The 24,002-nt window shown below is 36.6% G+C and overlaps 1 protein-coding gene across 6 annotated transcripts in view; it reads left to right on the forward strand.

Moving 5' to 3' along the window:
• Positions 1-24,002, forward strand: part of SPTB (spectrin beta, erythrocytic) — a 126,790-nt gene that overhangs the window by 24,871 nt on the left and 77,917 nt on the right. For 3 of the 6 annotated variants that reach the window (XM_039354343.1, XM_039354346.1, XM_039354344.1), the window contains one exon: positions 21,136-21,316. In XM_039354343.1, coding sequence (XP_039210277.1) covers positions 21,169-21,316 — 148 coding nt within the window. In that variant the 5' untranslated portion in view covers positions 21,136-21,168. Of the gene's footprint in view, positions 1-9,452; positions 9,590-21,135; positions 21,317-24,002 lie in introns of those variants that run through there. The other 3 variants (XM_039354347.1, XM_039354348.1, XM_039354345.1) reach the window with 2 other exon arrangements.

The following is a 24,002-nucleotide window of genomic DNA, read 5'->3' on the forward strand; positions in this document are numbered from 1 at the left end:
CTAATTATAAATGCCCAGACTTTTCCATAATCTTCCAATTGAAAAGTTCTATTCTCAGACATAACCAGCCTGGTATTTATAGTGTATTTATAATATTTATAGTTTAATGCTTTCATATCCTGTCTCATTCCAAGGATAATGGCTATCATCTTTCTAGTAAATTTATAATGGAGGAAGATAGTGGCATATTATTATTATGTGTATCCAGACAAATAAAGCTGTCTCCAATACAAAAAACAAAAAAGCAATATCCTGTATAAAGCATTTATTTATTTTCTTAGTTACTTACTTAGCTTATATGAACCATGAATTGATTTTGAGTGGCTACTATTCCTACCATTTATAGAGATAAAATAACAAAAATAACTAATAATAAGCAGTACACATAATAAAATATTCCTATGCTAAGGGATCATAACTATATAAAAATATATTCTTTAAACAAAGGGAAACCCTCTCATATCATTTTCTTTTCAAAGGTCTATTGAAATAGGTTATAATACTTTCCTAATAATATTAAGGTAACTGGAGGAATTCTTTTCCTAAAGAACCCCCATATTTGCTTAAATGGTTATACTTGTCTAACAGAATGGAATTTATAACATTTTCATCAGATAACTGCTAATAACATTGCCACTTTTTCTTTTTTTGTGCTTTATTCCTTTTCTTTGAATAGGAAATCCCTATTCAGAACCATTTCTTAAAATAATTTTGTTACCCAATTTCCAAAATAGTTTCTGATACCGACAGAATGTGATTCTGAACTTATAACTCTCCTTTAAGTTATTAGTGAGTTCTCTAAATCAGTACAGATAGTTCTCATTTAATAACTGCCTCGTGCAGTGACCATTCCATATGATGTTGGTAAAAAAAGAAATTTGCTACAACCATTACAGCATTCTGTAGTCATGTGATCATCACTTGTGTACTATACTTTGCAACTGTCACATATTTTCACTTGCAGCAAGCAGAATTAATATGGAAAGCAGAAGTAACATTGTTAATCGTGGTGTCATGATTTTTTCACCTAGCAATCATGTTCTGAATGACCAAAAGGAAAGTAAGCTTGTAAACCCAATCCTAGTCACATGATTATCATTTAGCAACTGATTTGCTGATCCGAATTGTGGTAGTTAAGTGAGGACTGTCATTCTATTTGATAATTTTCCAATGTATTAGGCAGAGATCATCTCCAACTTTTGTTCATTGAAGGAAATGGACCTTGGGCCATTGCTGCCTGCATGCAAAGGAGCATGTTTTACCACTGAACTGTTCTCCTATCCCAAAGGTTCCAATCTCTTTTATGTACAGGAGCTGTTTGAGTTGTCTAAGATTTGAATCCATGTCTTTTTATATCTAAAGTGAGAATCATACTCATTAGATTAAGGGAAAGCATTTTTGAAAAAAAAAAACCAACCCAAAAACCTAAGGAATCCTTTGGAAGAGGTAGAGAACTGATTGTATATATTTTTTAATCTCAAGCATTTGTTTAAAAAGCTATGTGCATGTGATAACTTTTAAATTAAACAAAATGTGTGGACCTATTTTTTTTCTCCCCAAACCCTCATAACAGAATATAAAATTTCAGGACAAAGACTTCTGGACAAAATATCACAATATTGTTAAAGAAGCTTAAAATCTTACAAAACTTCCAATAAATATATTTTGAAAAAAATCTTCAAAAGAAAATTATGCTTCTGATAAATATGATGTCATCCATTCAGTCATGTCCAACTCTTGGCGATTCTATGGGCCAGGTCTCTCCACATTTTCCGGTCTTGCACTACTCTCATACATATACTCTTAAAAAAATAATTCTTACATATTTTACACTTGATCATCACAAGCTAACAAATAATATAATAAGCACTTAAACTGTTGTCTGTAAGTAATTACAAATAACACTTGTATGTAATCATAATCTTTCTTAAACTTGTGTTCTGCTTCTCAGTAATTATTATCCTATATGGAGGTATTTGCTCTTTGTCTTTGATCTCTGAGGAACATGCACTTTCAGTTTTCATAGCTTTACTCTTCTGTGAATTGGATATAACAGTGAAATTGGAATCAGTGCTATATAAATAGCAAAAGTACTTGCTTTTAAATTTCTCCATTTTAAGTTTAGGTTTGCGGAGTTTCATCCGAAGCAACAGAATCAAATCCTTATTATACTGAATCAAATGTAAAATAAGCCAAATTCATCCATTATCAGATCATGTGCTTTCTTGCTTCCTTTTTTTTATAAACAATAATGTTTATATAAGATGATTAAAAATTTGAAGATTCTATTATTTAGAAAGTTTAAAGTATCAAAAATAAGAAAAAAATAAAATTTCTATCAATATTAATAGCATTTTAGGATGTCAATATTACAAGCATAAAATTATTTAGCGTTTTATCCAAAATTAAGTACAACATAAAACAATAATTACATTTCATATCAAAGTAGTAGCTATGTGATAGTAGTTTTGATCTGAAATAATTACCTAATATTAAGATTATCCTTGTATTATGTGTGTGTGCATTGATGAAAAAGAAATTAGAGACAGATGAAACAAATTTAACTAAAATTAAAATACCTGAAAAATAGAAATGTGTGCTTTCTTATGAACATTAAATATTTAATTAATTTTAAATCAGCTTTTTGCAAAGCTAATCTTATGTATATTGATCATTTTTTGTTATGAAATTTGTTTTTATATTGTAGTCCTGATGCCTTAATTACCTCAGATTTTATTTCTGTCTGCAAGCCTATATTAGTCTTTCATATACATGATACTTTCACTTGTATTTTCTATTATCTCACCTTTTCCTAGTGATTTTTGGTTGGCAACATTAAATGCCCTGCAGTAAATGCACTAATCATGTCTCCATGTTGCCTCCAACTTGCAGAACAAGATTATAGCTGGGAAGGAGGGAACAAAATAAAATGTAATTGCATGAGGTTAAAGTTTTGGACAAGCAAATAGGTTGGGTAATACAGTATAATACTATGTCTTTATTTTCTTGCAGAAAAAGGCCAAATATGATTTTATAATTCCCATGCCTTTTAGAAAATGCATACATTCATAAGAGCTTTTAATTTTCTCTATATCTGCACATAGATTTCCATTAGAATTCTTCATAAGCACAGATTATCATTATTATTATTAATAATAATAATAATGTTTGATGTTATTACAGATATTGTCGCTTCCATCCTGTGACGATATCTGTAATAGCTTCAAACATCCTCATCTGCCTAACCCAGATCCTTGGTAAGGACTCGATAGGTAGACAAAATGCCACCTCCAGTCTGAATATCTGGCTGATTGTGCGATGGTCAATAATAATAATAATAATAATAAAGTTGGAAGGGACCTTGGAGGTCATCTAGTCCAACCCCCTGCTCAGGCAGGAAACCCTATACCATTTCAGACAAATGGCTGTCCAATCTCTTCTTAAAAACTTCCAGTGCTTAAATCACAATACAACTGCTTCATATACTGTATTTATACTAGGCTTGAGATATGGGTAATTCTAAAATTATTTAGGGAGTCCTTAACCATTGGTGCTGGAATTTCCATTGCTAAGTGATGCAGTCATTAAGCGAGTCATGCCTGATTTTTTTGCCATGGTCATTAAGCGAATCTGGCTTTCCCCATTGACTTTTCTTGTTGTAAAACCCCCCTAGAAAGATTGTAAATAACCATTGCATGATCCCAAGAACCATCATAATTACATATTAGTTGACAAGCACCAAAATTTTGATCATGTGACCACAGGTATCTGCAAGGAGGACTGGTATTAAGTCACTTTTTAAGCATTATTGTAACTTCAAATGGTTGTTAAACAAATGGTCATAAGTCTACCTGTATTTGTTGATGAGAAATCATAGTGATCAACAAATAAAAGATTCTTTGTAATATGATACAGATCCTGACCTTTTCATGCCAGTATAATAGAAGGAGCTGTAATGACCTAGTTTAGCATAGTGTGGAACTTGCATGAACGTTATGAACCTGAATTGATTCCTTCTCTAAAGGAAACCCTATAAAGATAACTTTGGAGTACCTTCTCTGGGGTATCCTGTGAATGGGTACTGTCACCTCCTGATGGCAAGGTGCTGTAGAACCCGCTTTCCATTCATTCTGCAGGAACATTGAGTAGTGCAGTCAGTGGTTAGTTGATTACACATGAGATGGGAATAAAACTGCACAGAACATTAATTTTTCTTCTCACCATTGAACAATGTAATAGCCTATCAGTCTTCTCCTTTCCTTATCACTCAAACTCCAGGAATCAGCAATAGGGATACTTTTGCAGTGGTGCAAAATTGCAGCACAAGGTTAGTATCAAGGCCGGTGTATTGCAGAAGTGCTCTGTCTCACTTCTGTGAAGTGAGAGCTCCTCTAATGTCTCAACTGATTGTTTAAAAGTTAGAACCTTTTCATTCATCAATACTTTTAGGGGGAAAAAACTAACTGGAAAAACATTCAGTTGTTAAAATTAAGAAGATAGCCACACAACGTCCTCGCCATTACCCAAGGACATTCCAGCAATCCTCTGGTTATTGACCTCTGGGCTGCTGCTCATTTTTGTTTTATCTGTGTTTAAGCTTGGACTCTTTTAAAAATCGGATGAGCAGTTGATTGCTTAACTTCATGATGAGTTAGTACTCCCAGTTTTGTCACCAATCATTTGTACTAATCATCAAATATTCTGCTCTGCCAGGTTACATGAACCCATGTTTAACTATTCTGTCACTGTATAGGCCTGGATGCAGAATTCCATATACAGTAAAACTATTCTTCCACCAGCTGAATCAGTCCATTGTATTGGCCAGGCACTATTAAAAATGCATGGGTGCCTTAAATTGCTTCAGTTGGAGCATTGCCAGATCAACTTTATAGTTGTATGAGTTGTTGGCAGGTTTAAAAAAAAAATACGAAAAGCTGTAAAGCACTTAGCATTCTATAGCCATATGTGAGATGGCTGACACCAGCTGGAGCTGATCAAATACCAATCTTGTACCTTGCTCTGATGCATGATATCAATGTACAGTCAGTTGCACAGAATTTAATAATATTCTAAACGCACAACTTACGGTACAACATAGGACAGCAAAATTTAGGGTAGATTGGGTTCCTGCCAGAAGCAGTACAAAGATGACAAAAGGGCTGAATACTTGGCTATGTGAATTTGTCCTAAAAGTAGCATTTCATATTTCAGAGTTACAAAGTACAGGTTAGTAACAAAGGTTTAGGTTGACATTCCATATATATTAGATAAGGTCCAAACTAAATTAGTTGAATTTAGAGCCTTAAATGAATTGGGCAGTTAATCTTTTATAATTTTTGTAATGATTTCAATGTAATTTAAGTGCATCAAACTGAATTTAGATACTATCCATTTTCCTGGAAATAAACTGCATTTAACTAAATGAACTTTTTTTCAGAATTAGAGGATACTTAATTGTCTCGTTCATATCACCTCACAGCATATTTTAGTGATGGTATATTTTTCAACATTAAATCTTTTTGAAAAAGATATTAAACCAGTACTTAAAGATATCAATAAGGCTTATGTATTTCCTTATTTAAATATCTGTATTACTGAAAATGTCTGTTTTTTATTGAAAATAAGTTGTCTAAACTGCTGTCCAGATAATAGATATTTCATTAGATTCATTAATCTTTAATAGTTTTATATAATTTTTCAGGAATAGGAAAATAATTTATGAACTTTCTCAATCTTATTGTAACAGTCTTTTGTGGGAATTGTTCTACTGATACTTCATTGGAATAAAGAATCAGTAGAACAATTCCCACAAAAGACTGTTACAATAAAAAGTGACCTCTTGCCATCTTTTGTACACTTCCACCTCAGATTCTTCCAACTGCCTTTCCATGCAGATGTAAATTAATTCCTCTGCAGTTTTTATAGTCCATCTTGTTATCTTTCTCTTTGTATATAGGAATCATCATGGCATTCTTGCAGACATCAGACACATATTTAACAGACACACATACACAAAGTCACACAGTCATTCCATAAACAAACAGTATCCATATATTAACATTTCCCCAATTACACTTTGTAGATCTTTACTCTTGCTATTTATTAATCTTGTCTTAGCATTTATTACTTCCTTTTCATTTTTTTTTTGGAGGGGGATTAACATTTCTGGTATGGATATCATACATGGGCTGCAAAAATTAAAAGCTGATTAGTTGGCAGTCCTACATTTAGCAGATATCTCCGTTCTTCACTTTGACATATTACTATATGTCAAGTAAATAGCAATAGCAATAGCGCTTAGACTTATATGCCGCTTCACACTGCTTTACAGCCCTCTCTAAGCAATTTACAGAGTCAGCACATTGCCCCCAACAATCTGGGTCCTCATTTTACCGGCATTGGAAGGATGGAAGTCTGAAAGGCTGAGTCAACCTTGAGCTGATGAGACTCGGACTGCCAAACTGCTGGCAGCCAGCAGTCAGCAGAAGTAGCTGCAGTAAACAAGTATAGATAGTTCTTGACTACAGCCATTCGTTTAACAACCATTCAAATTTAACAACAGCATTGAAAAAAGTGACCCACAACCAATCCTCACACAACCATTGCAGCACCCCCATAGTAACATGATCAGAATTTGGGCACGTGTTAACCAGCATGAATTTACAACAGTTGCAGTGTCCTGGGGTCATGTGATCATCATTGGTGACCTTCTCAGCTGGCTTCCGACAAGCAGTCAGTGGAGAAAGCCAGATTCACTTAATGGCCATGTGATTCACTAAACAAATGTGATTTGCTTAACAACCATGGCAAAAGTCATAAAATCAGACACAACTCACTCAACAATCGTCTTGTTTAACAATGGAAATTGTGGTCCCAATTGTGGTCGTATGTCAAAGACTACCTGTATGTCATAAAATTTCCTGCCCATTTTTAAGATTGTTAAGCTGATAAATTAAAATATCGGGATAAAGAGTTGCTGAGTTACCTATCTAAATAAGGGAATCAAAGTTGAGGTGAATCTAAATTGATTTGTCCTCAAAGAATGTTAAATGCTTTTGGCCAACCTCAAGCATTCAAGACTTTGGATAATAAAGACTCCTGGCTAAACTTGGCTCTCAGATGAAGTCCTAGCTTTCAAACTGAACTGAAGCACTGAAACAGGTTTCCAAAGCAATTTTTTAAAAATTTGTACGTGGCCTAATATAGAATTCTCTTTGTAAGTATTTTAAAATGCTTTAGGCACTAATCTTTTTCCTGTTCAGCTTGTTTGTCTGTCTTCATTAAGAGATTATAAAACAGCTGTGAGTTTTATATTGGATATCTTAGAATTATGTATTTTATTGTTAACTGAAGGACAGTAAATGTGAAAACTGATTTTAAATGAGCAAGCTCACACTGGGAACATTTAATACTTTTTATTTGCATTTTAAATGCATTGATAAAAGAGATATCAGATGACCACATACTAACATGATTGTGTTGATAGTTATTACAGATTAGAAGAGTTTAACTTCCAAGAATGTATGCCAACTGTTTAAAATAACATCTGCAGAGTTCAGTGCTTCAAGGATGTTGAGCTAATGCAAATTTTGCTGAACATCTGTAAAAACAAAAACAGTGCTCAAAAGTATGTATTTATAACTTGTGTTTTCCTGATGTTACTGGCAAGGTAGCAATATTGTATTTGATACCCATTTGAAATTTAAGTGAAATCACGAGCATTGAATTATTAGTAAATGTGTTCAGAATTGTGACCAAGAAAAAAAAAGCAAACTTTTATATTGTGTGCCTGTTCTTCTGGGTGGGAAGCAGTTTGTCTCCCTACCTTACATGTGCAGTCCCAAATCATTAGACAAAATAACTTTGAATTTTGGCCCTGATTCTGTCAAGCAGAGATTCATCTGAGAGTGCTGGCAGAGCTGTAATTTATATATTATATTGGCATTTGTTTAGCATATAAAAAGTTATTGGTACATTAACGTTACTGTAGAGTTAATATATTGTAGGCTAGAATTAGGTTGTATATATGGTATCAGGATTTTTTAAACATTATTTTGCAATGTGTTACTTCTTGTTTTCTCATTCATCAGGAGATAGATTAAAGTTATTTCACTGAAGGTTTTTTTTGTCAATTTCTTATTCTCTGTGCCAGAGGTCATTGAATTCTGGACTGAATACATTTTATATAAAAGATAAAATTGTTTTCAATTGTTCAATTGTTTTCATAAAATCTGTTTTCTTCCAAGATATTTATGAAACAGACATATTTCCTCCACTCTATTAGTAGAAACTGGTAGATGTGAGTCCAGAGATGTGTGTACAGTCTGGGGCCTATTAGCTAGGAGGGCAAATAGTATAACAGAAGACAATGAATATAAGCATTCCTTTCCACTTATTTTGTTGATCTACTTGGCTGATTGGTTCTTTCCATTACTTTGGCACAGTTGCATATTGCCAATTTGTAAAAAAAAAAAAAATTGCGTCCACTGAAATTGTGCCACAGAGGACAAAACAAGGCACTATAATGACTTTTTTCTGATAGCAAAGACTGATAGTAAATAACTCATTTTGTTTAGTAAAATTAGTGAAAAAATGGTGTTGAACTTTTCTTTAACAGAAATAATGAAGTGATCACTAGGGTAACAATTATCAAGCTTGGTGGAATCTACAAATAAAAAGCAAAAGAGGCATTACTGATTTTTTTATTCTGTATTGTAAAATAAAGATCTTAAATGGAACAAATTCAGACATTGGACTAAGCTGCCCCAAAGGTACTTTTCCCAAAGCACCTGGAAAATGCACCTTTGGGACCACAATGAGCTGGATGATTGAGAATCTCCACAGACACTGGACTAAGTTCATGGCCACTGTGCTTCCTATTTTGTTGAAGCTCACTCTTTCCTTCAACAAAACTAAATCATTTACACTATGTTTTGCTTTTTGGAATCCTTTGACATTTATCCTCAATTTTCAATTAAAAGGAGGGGGTAGCAATCATGATGTTTTTGCAAAACTCCTTTCATCTCACTATAACTGGCTATATGTTTTTAACTGTGTATCATGGCATAGGAATGAGAATTGTAATCTTAATGTAGTAGATGATAGAAAGTTACCACTAAATCATGTGGTTTGTTAAGCGATTTAGGCAAGTTACATTCTGCAGTTTGAACTACCGTGCTGAATTGTTATCAGGGTACTATGAAAGGCATTACAGTTATTCAAGATTCTGCATGCTAAAAGGTGTTATGGAAACTGATAGTGTCTTCCAGTTGCTGCCCATGTTCTACAGATATATGCCGAGGGTTCAAGAGAAAACCTGATCCTCTTAGAGCTGTTTTGAAATGACAGCTGTTTGTAGATAGTTTTAGCACACACTTGCTATCTATATCTTTGAAATGAATTGCATTGGCATGCACGTTTTCCCCACCCTCTCTATCATGCCAGCCTGTGGAAGGAGAGAGGGAGGGATCAGAGAGAAAGAGGCAGTTATCATTCATTGTTACTGCTTTAATGCAAGGATATAATTATGGAATTGCCTGCATGAAGACTACCACATAATCTTACCTACCTGGGGCCAAGGAACTTTGCGGTAGGCACCTTTTATGAATAATGTATGTGGGTTTATGTGTTCATGTGCTTAGAAATATAGTTGACCAACAACACAGTAGCAGTTTTGAATACTAAAACACCATTTCTATTCAGTGAAAGTATTAGCATCCGACTTGCATCTAGTTTTGAAATACTTTGCTTGAGGCAGCGTTTTTACTTTCAGCATGGTATCTATATATAAGATCCTATCCTACTGAAAGAAAGGTTTCAATTAACCTGTTGGGAGGACATTTCTGTGTCTCACACACATATCTGGTCATAAGACTTTTCTTTTTAAAACAAGTGATAAGACTTTTGCTGTTTATTTTTTCTCTAGCTTTGTAATGTAGTCAGAAAAGTCTGCAAACTGAAAACTAGTAAAACTGAATGAAGTATGGCTGGAATCTGTCATAGGATTGCCTGTTTATATCTCTCTGTATTATAGTGTGTCCAGTTCACAGTGGGAACAGCAAATGCATTTCATGGTGCTGTATCACACATTCCATTAGAAAGATGGCTTATAGCCATAAAAGTACATGGCATATGCACTATCAAAAAATTAATAGATATCCAAAGGAAATATATTTTCCTTTCCATGGAGAAGCTGCTTTTATTTTCTGCAGTTGAATGTGAGAATTTAATAGGTAGCTATATGTTTATCATTTAATGATCAACTGATTATACCAATGAAGGGTAATGTACAAGAAATAATATGTAAGGATAATGGAAGAGAGAAGAATATATACAACTGCATGTATGTGCTAATTATTAAAAGGTGGGAAACCTGAAGCTCTCCAGATAAAGAACCAACCCTCCTAGCAGCCACGTTAGTATAGATGGTCCTCAATTACAACAGTTCATTTAGCGACCGTTTAAGGTTACAGACTATTTTTCACACTTATGACCATTGCATCATGCCTGTGGTCATATGATCAAAATTCAGATGCTTGGCAGCTATCTCATATTTATGCAGTGTCCAGGATCATGTTATCACCTTTTGCAACCCTGTGATAAGCAAAGTCAATGGGGAAGCCAGATTCACTTAACAGCCATGTTGTTAACTGAACCACTGTAGTGATTCACTTAACAACTGTGGTGAGAAAGGTTGTAAAATGGGGCAAAACTAACTTAACTGTCTTGTTTAGCAACAAAAATTTTGGACTCAGTTGTGGTTGTAAGTTGAGGATCACCTGTACATGTCTATGGAGATTCTCAGTCATTCAGGTCATGGTTGCCCCAAATATGCTTTTTCAAGAGGCAACTGGACTTTCTTGTTTTTCTTTGAAGAAGCTTTTTGGATGAGAAGTGAAACGTTTTCAAAGAAAAAAAAAACCGTCCAGTTGTCTCTTGATAAAGCACCTTTGGGACGACCGCCTGTACAATATGCCATTTCTTTTTTTGATAATTAGCCATAAAGGAAATGTGTTTCCACTGCCAAATGTGTTTCTAAGTAGAAACTTAAGTCTCCTGAATGCAGAAATACATCATTCTTAGGGAAACAGTTTTGGGGAAATGTGGTTTAACTAATCCCAAACGACACAGATCCATGTGGGTTGTGTTGTACTTCAACACTGTGCACATTGCAATGAATCAGCTAGTCAAGAAGCACTATCAATGTCTGCACATGGGAGTAGGTAGGTGGGTGGGGTTAGAGGGAAAGCCAAACCAGACACACACCCCCACCTCAGATAATTCAACTGCTAAATTGCAAGGGACTACGCCTTTCTTGGGTGTGGTTCAGTTTAGCAAGGGCATATTCATCAAAGGATAAGAAAATCTCCCTTTATCTACTCCCCCCCCCCAAGAATTGAGGGTACTTGAAAACAGGAATCAATTATCACATCGAATTTGCATCCTTTCATCTTCATTTCAAAATTTTTGCTGGGTTAAAATGGATAAAGAGATTATCTCTTAAGTTATAGAGCTTTCTTTAAAAACCGTCTTCAGCCTAAAAGTTTTTGTTCTTGTATTTAATATTTTATGATTCCTAAAGGGGTCTACATTTTAGGCTCCATAAGTGTGTCCACATACAAAAAGAGTATTATAATATGCTTGAAACCAAGCATGAAATCTCTTTGGATGAAACAGTGACATTTTAGTCAGTATGGATCCCCATGGATCAATGTGTATGATCATAAATATGTATTTATATATGTTCATAAGCAAATATTAACATATGGATATTGTGAGTACACCAGACTGTTCTAATCTTGTGCTTCTGTATGAATTAAGCTTCAGCTTCTTAGTTAGCAAGATGTTTAGTTCTGTGAATTATGGGACTTCAAGGTCAACTCATTTAAAGATGGCTGTATTGAGAAAGTCTGGAGTTAGGCTAATCTTTTTTTTTTCTTTCTCTAGAGTATTTTCAGATATACAACCTACTAATGTACAGATCTATGTCCTTGCCCCCATATAATGCTCAAGAGATTTTTTTGTGTTTTTAGCAGATGCTAGATATGCATGAAATTGAATTGTCCCACTCTTGTGTCAGTTAAAAAGCCAGTTCTAATCTTGCTTAAGTAATTTTTACAATATAAAAATGAAATGGAGTTACCCTCATGAAAAGTAAAACTAAAGTATGAACAGAAAAAAATATGGAAACAACTCTCCTGTCTTAAACTTTGAAGAAAGTCAGTTTAATCCTGTTATTATATTTGTGCTTCTTATCTTGTGCTGTAGCAGAAAAAAATTGTATATTGCAGGTCTATATTCAGAAACCCTTTAAGATAGGTCATTACATTTCAATATTCAGATAGAGAATTAAGAATAATCATTTGTTCAGGTTTAAGTGTGTAAGAATGATGGAGCATGAATTGTGCTCTCTTCCTTCATTGACCTTTATTGTGCAAGTTCCTTTACTGTAATCCTAGCTAGCACCATCTTATACTGTAGGGCTGCAAGGAATGTTATTTAGCCTAACATTCCAGGTTGTGGTACCTGTCAAAAGCTTATATAGCCTCTACCTTATCTAATGTTTTTACTTTGGCAACAGTGTAACTGATGTTCTGACCATAATTTCTACCGGATCCTAAGACATAGCTGAGGAAATTGGATGAGATAGCACAGGTATCTATTTATCTACGTTCCATCCTTGCTCACTTCCTGCTCAGAGCAGTGGTAACTCTGTGACCAAGAAAGCAATTCCAATACACAAAAATATCCATGGATGACAGGAATGTGAGAGCTAGGGTAGTATTATTAGAACAGTGCTTGGCATGGTATTAGAGCAGACTATGCTTTCTAGAAAGCTTCATGAACAGGCCAAACACACAGAAGTATTTAAGAGGGGAAAGATAAAGGGAATAAATATGAGGGGGAGGAATTGAGGGGGAAGGAAAATAATATAATTAGGAAAAGGTATGTGCAGTTGGATGATAAAGATATGTACTGTGAATTAAATAGTATGATATGATATGATATAATATAATATGGTCAGCAATATATTTCTGATTAGAATTGTGCATAAAGTCCATTTGGTGAGATAAATTTGTATTGTTTAAGACATATAGCTAACTGAGAGAAGTGCAAGGCAGAACAGAACATTACAGAAAAATTGCCTGTCTAATTGCAGGTCGATAGAGATAAATTTGCAAAAATGTTATGCCTTTCTAGACAATTTTTATATTCATAGACAAGTGTATCACTTGTTATTTCTGAGCTGTTTTCTAACATGGGAGGTAATAGAGAAGGTAAACGACTGTTTAATTTATTATCTAGGGAAATAAAAGAAATACTTCCTTTCCATTCCCGTTATAAGGTATCCCAGGCCACTAAAATAATTATTTCTCTAATACTTGTAATTGGCATAGGAAGTCAGGGACTTCGGTTAAGTAGGTAAGATGCTTTATTGCAGACACAAACAACCTTAGTTATGGCAAAGGTTAAGAATGGGTTCAATATAAATGTACTCCCTCAGGTTTAAATCCTGAGGGATTTTTTTTCTCCCAGTCTCATGATAGATGATTAGTTGCACCTGATCTGTGTTTACAAAATGGTCTCCTGGTCCAAGGCTGCTTTCCAAGGCCAGCCTTTCCAAGGCCAGCTGTATTCCAAAGCTATAAGACTTGAAACAATTTTGTGGATCTGGGTTAAAATAACCTTGTGACATTAGTAGCCATCTCCCTTGTTTCTTCCACATCTATTTGCCTGTTTACAATTCCAGTGCTGTGAGTTTAATTGGAGGCATTTAGCTTTTTTCACACAGTTTTTAACAATCAAGCAGTATTACATCAGATTGTTTGAAAGGATTCTGAATAAAAGTCATAATAACTACACTTGAAGCAGCAATAATATTTATATAGAACCAAAGGCTTTGAGTCCTCTTCCCCTTACCTAATTTTTTTTAAAAAATAGACAGGTTGGTTAATAAACCAATTATCCAGCTATACTCCTATCTGGTCTTAGTCCTGGACATAGGAGTGGAAGCAACCTTGATTTCCCAGATTATATAGATATGGTTTGACTCTTCAGATACTTGGTCTCCCACATTCCATGATTAAATGACAGCAAAAATTATCATGATTAAATGAACACAAATTAGGAGAAGCCATGTTTAGTACAGAATACAAGAATATATATCCTTTTGTGATGATAGACTTTCACTGCTTTTTTTACATACGGGAATGTGGAGGGATCCTTCACTATGTTTACATAATGGTTTTGCCTGCTTTGAACTTATTTGCTTCTTGCCTTACCGGCTTCAACTCTCACATCAGCTCTCCATTTTCTTCTTCCTCGCCTTTCTTGGACCTAGTTGTACCAGGATTATCTCCTTAATTCCACCCACTAGACATTGGAAGGATGAACTTGTGTCCTTTCCATTTCTACATTTTGTAAGCAGGAACTGACAGCTCTCTCTCACTCTGGATTTCAAGGGGAGAATTTTCATTTCCTTTTTTTGGTTGAAATCAGAGAAATTTCTTTCCAAATTTCCTCCCCATCTTTTCCTAACGCTGGACCAGGGGTTCCCGACCAGGGGTGCGAGACAATATTCCAGAGGGTGCAAAAACCTGGGTTTTCGAAATTATAGTGTATGTGCATAATTTGTTGCCGTTATTTCGAACTTTTGTAAGGGGTGCAAGAATATATCAGAAGAGTTCTAGGGGTGCAGGGTATAGAAAAGATTGGGAACCACGGCATTAGACAATTGGAAGTGAGAAAATGTCCTTCCCTTTGCAGGGGACAGTTTAGAACCAGGAAGCAATTGAGGAAAGCTGTACATTTTGAGTTTGGCTGAAAGCTGCAAATTAAAGGTGTCAGTATTCAACTGTGCAAATACTGGAAATAATGCAGTGAATTTAACATTATACTTCTTAGATGCCAAATGGAGGGAAGAAATCTGATGGAAAGCTGGATGTGGTTTCCAACATCAATATAAGATAATGGTAGTGGTGGAGATCTTGTAGAAGGCCTTCGTATGAGCCAGTTCTTGCAGTTATTGGAGAAATGGAGAGTATATGGAATGGGGAAAAGATAGGAAACATTTGGCAGGAGGCACTGTTGGTAGCTGTAAATGGCCTGAAATGATGACATCTGAGTAGAGGCATGAACAGTGATATTATAAGCAAACTCAGCCAGTTGTCGTATTGGTAGTTTACATAGCAACAAGGATATTATCCTAAGGTGGCATTTATCTTCTCCATTTCCACATCCTGTGGATGATGACCAGAAGACAGGTGGAGCTTAGCATCCAATAGTTGAACTACAGCCTTCCAAAAATATGCCATGAGCTATGTATCTTTATCAGAAATTAAATGTTTTGATAAGCTGTGCTTCAGGAAAACTTGTCAAATAAATAGATGAGTTTTCTCAGGAGGCCACAAAAGGGAATGAAATGAACTACCTTTAAAAAAGATCAGCTGCCACCAGAAAGGCATCTCAGGTCTTAGTCTATAGAATATCAGTAACAAAATCCGTGGAAACTGTGTCTGAAAGTCACCTTAAGGAGTAGGGAAATCAGTTATCTAGCTGACTTGGTGGTAGACATTTGGCCTGGTGATTAAATGACAGGAAGAAACACAACCATTGATATCCATCCTAACAAACAACTATAAAAAATCATGGTAGAAGGAAATGGTAGTTTTAAATAGTCCAAAATGTCCTAGTGGACAGATACCACAACAGAGCTGTAAAACCCTTTACCTCACAATGTTCTATAAATCAGGCAACAATAAACTTTATGAGGTTACATGATTATATTTGGCATAGAATTTTTCTTGGTCTTTACTATAACACATCTCAAAATTAACCATTTGTATTATTAAATATAGGGGCATGATGGCTCCATGGATAAAGACATTGACCTTGTCAGCTGAAAAGTTGACAGCCCAGGTTCCAGATCCAAGCGCCCTGTGACAGAGTGAGCTCCCTATCCTAGCTCCTGCCAACGTAGCAGTTTGAAAGCACGCAAATGCGAATAGATAAATAGGTACCACTTTGGTGGGGAAGGTTCATGTCGATGTATAGTCATGCTGGCCACATGACTACGGAAGTGTCTTCGAATAACACTGGCTCTCTTGGCTAAGAAACAGATGAGCATCGTCCCCTAAAGTTGGACACAATTAGACAGGGGAAATCTTTACCCTTCGCTTTACCTAGTCTTGTATGTATTCCATGTCATAATAACAATTCCTACCATAAACTTGGAGGTTAAGAATATTGTTCAAAAAAACCCACTGGGTGCTAAGTGAATGTTGGCAGGTGGAAATCTCATTTTTTAATATAAAATTGTGTATGTGTATGTGTGCACATGCATATATATGAGCACACATACTCATAACTGCCTATAAGCCAGATGAATAAAATGTGGCATAAGAAAATAGTTGTAGTACAGAACAGGAGAAAAGAGCAAAGAGAACAAGATGGCTGTGATTGGAATAATAAGCAAGAAGAAGAAAGTTACTCAGTATTTTTAAATAAATAAATTACAGAAGGGGTTGTCATCTTTACCTATTCCAGTGGTGGCGAATCTATGGCACGCGTGCCAGAGGCAGCACTCGGAGCCCTCTCTGTGGGCACGCGCGCCATGCCCCAGAGATGGCAACCGTCCTTCAACCAGCTGCTCACTAACTCGCCGAGGTCCCATGTGCCTAGATGCATCCCAGCACGTCTGGTTTCCCTCCCCCCTGTCCCATCCTCCTGGCCTCACATGCTCTCCTTTTCCCGGGCACAACTCACTCATTGCCTCCTCAGCTGTCGGCCATCTGACCAGCTTAGAGGCAGCTTCTCTGAACTGCTGGTGGTGGGCTGCGGAGCCCCAGAGTGCGCCGGTTGAGGGGCTGGCAGGCTGTGGGTGTTGACAGACACTGCTGGCCCCCATGCGCTCGCTGGCCTCTGTGTGCGGGGGCCGCTGGTGTCAGGTAGCAGCCACCCCAGCCCTGGCCCCTGACTTGCCTTGCCCTGTGACAATACCACCCCAGCCCTGCCTCACCTCAACCTGCAGGACGAGCCTCCTGCCCACTGCCCCATTTTCCAGAGACCCCCTGGATCTCCCCCAACCCTGCCCGGTCCCCACAGGCATCCCTCCCCATGAGCAACATCGAGGTGACCATGCCCACCTTGGCCACACCCACCCAGTCTGCCATGACTGCCACAGTCACGCCTACTCAGAGGGCCACACCCACCTAGCACCTGGTGATAAATAAGTGGGTTTTGGGTTGCAGTTTGGGCACTCAGTCTCTAAAAGGTTCGCCATCACTGACCTATTCCATTATTTTTATGCATTAATATATAGATAAAATGAAGAAAATTAGGGCTACCAGATCTGGACTTGGTAGCAGCATTTGAATATACTGCATATGTTTCCTACCATCTAGTGGATGTGTGGATTTTTGCAGCTTGGAAGGAAAAGTTCCTTAAGGAAATTAAACTTCAAAAGTTAATTAAAAACATAATCTATTTCTCCTACTCCCATTATAAGAAACACCTTGTCTGGGTACTCAAGAAGGATTCTATAATTTCTTGGTCCTGTCATTAATGATAATTGAACAGATTGGCGCTTGCTGAATTGGATAAGATATTAATCCCTTATAAGCAGACCCTTAAACTAGCATTTTAAGCTTTAATTTCAAGTGGGATGACTTCTAGCCGCATTTGTAACAAACTAAGTTGATATCAGAACAATGATTCATGATGATATTATGTAAACACTCCAATTATGTACTTGCATTACATGTGAGTTGTGACAACTGTGGAATCATTACATACATGATATTTGTCCTTTGTGGACACCCATTATAAGATCAAATCAATTAAATGTGTATTGCTATAAAGGCATCAGCTAGAAGGGTCTTAGAAGAAAAAGAAAGCATTCCACGGAACATGATGCAAAAACATCTCACTGAAATAAAACATTATTTTTTTCCTTATGCTTAGATTGTATTGATTTCTGCATAAATTAGATAAACTGAATTGGATCAACTGACTGGGTCAGCTTGATGAAAATGATATAATTTCTGTGGTCTCCTTTATCTTAGTATGCAGATAATCCTTGTTTAACAAACACTTGTTCAGTGATCATTCAAAGTTACGAAGGCGCTGAATAAATGGTAATTAATGACTAGTGCTTGATCTTCTGGCTATCCCAGCACTCCTATGATCATGTGATAGTGATCTTGTAGGCCACCCACACACCCTCCCCTACTCAGCAACAGCTGCGTCCCGTTGCACTTGTGCCTTGCTGATCACCTACACATCCTCCTGGCCAGGCAGCAGCCACTTACCTACCTGTCAGCCTGCTTGCAAGCTGCCTGGGACTTTCTTAATGATACAGGATCCTTGCACAGTGATGGCAATGGGGAGTGTCAGGATTGCCCTCACTAAATGATGCGGTCACTTTATGGCCTCATAATTTAGCAACAGAAATTCTGGTCCCAATGACCACATTAACTGAAGACTTCCTGTAATTTATAGTTAATCCAGAAGAAACATACTGAAGGGGGGAAAAAATCAAACTATTATCAAATAGCTGTGTTGTTTTACTCTTCTGTTTTAAAAACCTTTATTGTAAGCAGTGTTTCCCAAACTTGACAATTTTAAGGCATGTGGACTTCAACTCCCAGAATTCCACAGCCAGTGTTGCTGGCTGTGGAATTCTGGGAGTTGAAGTCCTCATGCCTTAAAATTGTCAAGTTTGGGAAACACTGTTGTAGAGAAAGCTTGAATACATGACAGAATTTATGAAAGTGTTTGGAAGAGAAAATTAGTTACATTTTGGGCCTGAATATTTGATATTCTCTTCCTGAAAGTATTGTATAGATTATGATAGGAAAAAAAAACCAGCTCGTGTGCAGCTTTGTAAATTGTTGAGATGGATGAAGTGCTTTATGTGTTCTGTTTAATAATAGTATCTACTGTGAGAGAGGCAATAACTGCCCTGTCAGGTACGTGATATGAGAAAAATAGGGAGACACTTTACCATCTAGCTATTTGTCTATCTTTCATCCATTGCTCCATCTGGGTCTGCAGGAGGCTTCATCAGCTCCCTGGAGAAATGCTGTCATCGCACATGCCTCTTTGTGAAGTTTTAAAGGAACCCTAAAGAGCCATGCTATTATCCTATAAAGCAGTGTTTCCCAAACTTGATAATTTTAAGGCATGTGGACTTCAACTCCCAGAATTCCACAGCCAGCGTTGCTGGCTGTGGAATTCTGGGAGTTGAAGTCCTCATGCCTTAAAATTGTCAAGGTTGGGAAACACTGCTATAAAGGAAAGAAACTGGGGCTCTAATCTGCTGCTGTTATGGCTGCATCGTCTTATTAGAGATACCAGGGAGATGGCAGGAAAATAAGAAATGGAGAGAGTAACTATTAAGATACTAATTGTTAGAGGGAGAACAGTGGTAAGCTTCAATTGTTTTCCCACTTTCCTGGACCTTGCAGGAAAAGAAGAGCAGGTATCTGGCTAGTTTTTTCCCTCCCTCCCTCCCTCCCTCCCTCCCTCCCTCCCTCCCTCCCTCCCTCCTTTCAAACAAATAAGTCAAAAGTGACAGAGAAGATGAGTGCTCTAACCTGAAGGTCCTTCTTTTAATTGTTATCCCTTACAAGGAAAGGTCATGATGCAAAATTTAATCCTGGATGAAAGTGCTGACCTGGCATGTACCATGAAAACCTGGTTGAGAAAAGAATATAACAGATTAGGATGGGAAGCTGGAGAGGTGGCATGACCATGTCTATAGGAATTCCATCTTAGTGATCAGAAGTTCCATCTGAAAATATGTCCATTTCAAGTGTTTGCTTATATTGGGGGTAGGAAGGCGGGCTTAGACTGTTGGAATAGTGTAGCGTTAATATTAGTGTACAATCCAGTCTGCTCTACAATGATCTCCCTTGTGGATTTATATAGGGTGATTTTTAGTATGGTACTCCAGTTCCTTAAGGATTCTTATTCTGGGAGATTTCAGCACCTATGTAGAGGTTGTCCAGATAGGTGTGGGTCAAGTCTTCCATAGATGGCATGGTACTCATGAATCTGCCCCAGTTTGTTTTTGGTCCTCTGCATACAGCAGAGCACATGCTGGCATTGGTATTTTGTATAGCTAGGGCTGGTGTTTTGAAGATGTAGGATCTCTCTCCTGCTGTCCTACATTGATTACTTTCTGATCAATTTTAGATATTTCTGTTGTGTGTTTGTTACAAACTTGTGCAGTAGTTGAGAGGGTTAACTGATTTTACCGAGTCACCTGATCAGCCAATATGATTTCTCAAATATATTTGAGGAATTTCTGTTACTACTTCTCTTGAAGCCCTGGCCAATCTATGGAACTCCAAAATGAACCAGACAATTGACTTTATTGTTCCTAAGTGCCATCTTCCCTCTAACAGAAAAATCTTTACTTTATCATGCAGCTTTTTGTGCCTGCTTCTTTATTTTAACTTCCATGGTTTTTACAGATGAAGTTTTTACATTAAAAAGAAATGATTTGAACCTTTTTTAAAAATTTAACTTTTTTGTTACTATATTTAAAGATATTATTTGCATCTTCATTTCTTTACATCTTCAGTCACTTTAGTAACATGTTGGAAAATATTGGGGGGGGGGAGGTTGAGTCATTTTACCCCTGTGGTTTATTTCCTTTTGGGATACAGTATATTTTGTACACAATTGACATTTTTTTAAGCTTTCTGTTAGCTAGTGTTTCATATAACAGTATAAGTAATACTATGATAAGCAAGGCTTTTTTTCTCATAGAACGTCCAGAACGGAGTTCCGGCACCTTTTTTGGATGGAACGTTGTAGGGTAGGCAAGACTGGTTGTATGATGTGTATTAGTTCCGGCACCTTTTTTTTTTTTTTTTTTTTTAGAAAAAAAGCACTGATGATAAGTATCATCTTTCTGTAACCAGACATGTTACATGCATTCAAATATTCTGATGGAGGCTACTGCAGTTCTCCAGGCAAGAGTTAGCATATATCAGTGTGTAAGAGAGAATCATAGTTTGAAGCTAACTTAAAATATTTGCATGGGTTGTGTCATGGAGCGACTGTGAAAAACATAGGGCATTTTTATATTGGATCGGTAACATTGGTTTATATTCCTTTTGATGATAGCTAACATTAGAGAAACAGCAACACTCCCAGAACATGACATCAGCAACTGATTTTGATCACTTGGAGATTCAGCCGCAGTACAGTCGAATCAATGCTCGATGGGAAGCCTCTGATGATGAGTTGGACAATGACAACAGTTCTGCCAGGCTCTTTGAGAGATCCCGGATCAAAGCTCTAGCAGGTAAATGTACTGCATTTTGCAAACGGGGGCATTTATTAATAAACTGATCCCAAACTTTCTTTCTGAGGCAAGAATACATGCAACTGGGAACCTTTCCTTCTCTTCTTCCCTTCCTTTTCCTCCCTCTCTTTTTTTTCCTCTAACAGCAGTCTGAGAAAGCCATTGTCATAGAATCAGGTCATACAATGTGTGGCTTCTAAGCCTAGCAAAATCCACCTGCCTTCTGTTGCAGTTTATAGCTACTGGAATACCCTTCCCTTTTTTTCATACTTCCAGATAGCCAGGAAAAATTAGAGGTTTTTTAAAACCTTGATATCTATCTGTTCTTAGTAAAGCTTACTGGGTAATATTTCATGGACCTATTTTGAAGCTTCGGTGTCTCGTGTATGTGTGTGTGTGTGTGACTGAGACTGAATCCTTATTGCAGAATAGTGATAGAACATCAGAGAATAGGTAGTCCTCGACTTATGACCATAAGTGAGGCCAAAATTTCTGTTGTCAAGTGAGACATTTGCTAAGTGAGTTTTGCTCCATTTTACAACCTTTCTTGCCACAGTTATTAAATGAATCCCTGCAGTTGATAAGCTAGTAACCCTGTTGTTAAGTGAATCTGGCTTCCCCCATTAACTTTGCTTGTCAGAAGGTTGCAAAAGGTGATCACATGACCTTGGGACCCAGCAACGGTCATAAATATGAACCAGTTGCCAAGCATCTGAAGTTTGATCACATGTTCATGGGGATGCTGCAAAGGTCATAACTGTAAAGAATGGTCATAAGTGTCATATTTTTCAGTGCCATTGTAACTTTGAATGGTCACTAAATGAATTGTTGTAAGTCGAGGACTACCTGTATTTACAATTAAGTATTAAGTCCATTTATCCTTAGTTCTAGAAACCTATTGGTCTCCCCTTCCCTATTAACCCTGCCTATTGCTGCAATGATTTTTTTTTTCTTCAGAGAGAGCTTGAAAAAACTTTAAAAGTACATACATAAAATACCAGCCAGACATTATGGGGGCAATGTTGGTGGAAGACAACTATCATGTCAGTCCATCAGCACAAATAAAGGTGCCAAAGGAGAGAAGCAACCAATGGCTGGATGAGAGAATGGGTATATGTCACAACTAAATATGGCCGAATACATCACAGCTCCTGATGATGTCATCACTTCAGTCATGAAGCACCAGAAATCATGCATATAAGCTCCACTTTAATATCACATCAGCTAAATGCAAAGTTAGGTAAATTCAGTGAATAGCAGAGGATTAGACAAAGTATCATGAGGAATTGACCTTAAAGGACAGCTAGAAAGGCATCGTCATGTCTCTTTGAAGGGGAAATATGGATGATGTGATTTCAAATTTAGGATTCTTGAGTGCTCTACCTCTGTGAGGTGACTGAGAAGCTTTAATAAATTATTCTCAATAGCTTAATCTTCTATCTTGGTTTGGTAACAATATAATTAAAATAATATAATTAATCATAAAACAATAGAATAGCAATTACCATAATTGAAAATTAAAACTTTAAAATCTGCTCTGCCTTACCTCAGTTAGTGAAGACAGATGGAGAAGAGTAATTGAGAATGATCTAAATTCCTAATTAGATACATGTGGAAGGAAGTGATCCTTGATCTCAGGTCTTAGCCTATTAAAATGATCCTGATACCAGGTCTTAGCCTGTTAAAGATCAAAAACAGGATTTAAAATGGATTTAAACTAGAAGCCAATGCAGATATTAAAACACTAGTATGTACATTTAAATTGCCCAGTTTCAGTTTAAAATCTAGCAACTGTATTCTAAATTAAAGCTATATTTATACAATATTCTTAAGCCAGTCAAATACATATCTAGCAGATACATTTATAAAATGTTAAAACTGCTGTTATCTACAATAGTTTTTATATATTGTTTAGTTTGTTCTGAAAATCCAATACACTCAATTAGTTAATTATTTAGTGCATTGAATGAACATAGAAATTGGTTAGAAACTTGGTTACCGTATATTCTGGCGTATAAGACGACTTTTGAGAGCGTCGAAACAGCTTCCAAACTCGGGGGTCGTCTTATACGCCGAGTCATCTTAAACGCCAGAAATAAGGTAGTTTCTGGTGTATAAGATGACTTTCTAGGCATGCGACTCGGCGTCGATTGTCTTATACGCCGGAAATAACATAGTTTCCGGCGTATAAGATGACTTTCTAGGCATGCGACTCGGCGTCAATCATCTTGGGACTTGGCGTTGATTGTCTTGTGACCCAGCGTCAAATTCGGGGGTCATCTTATACACCGGGTCGCCCTATACGCTGGAATATACGGTACTAACTTACAGCTTAAATGAGCCTTCTAGATTAGTTTTAAAGGAAGCCTGACACATAGCAACCTCGCAATAATCCTAATCTGATACAAAATGCTCTAAACCGCAGGAGCTTCTTGAGATTTTAAAGACAAGATAAATGAACACTTATCCCCAAACTCAATACAACTATGAATTAGATTAAAAATAGGAAATAGAATTCGATAGCATATTAGTGATATCTCAATCCAAATCTCAACATAATTTAATCCAGTGACATTATTTACATAAAACATAATGTAATCAGATAACATGTAGGTGAATGAATGAAATAAGAACCTGGGGATCTCCAAAACATAAATATCAGAAATATGAGTACGGTAGTAATTTC

The sequence above is a fragment of the Crotalus tigris genome, unplaced genomic scaffold, assembly GCF_016545835.1.
Source record: "Crotalus tigris isolate CLP2741 ecotype Arizona unplaced genomic scaffold, ASM1654583v1 scf7180000018550.1270297659:1495590, whole genome shotgun sequence".
Taxonomy (NCBI): Eukaryota; Metazoa; Chordata; class Lepidosauria; order Squamata; family Viperidae; genus Crotalus; species Crotalus tigris.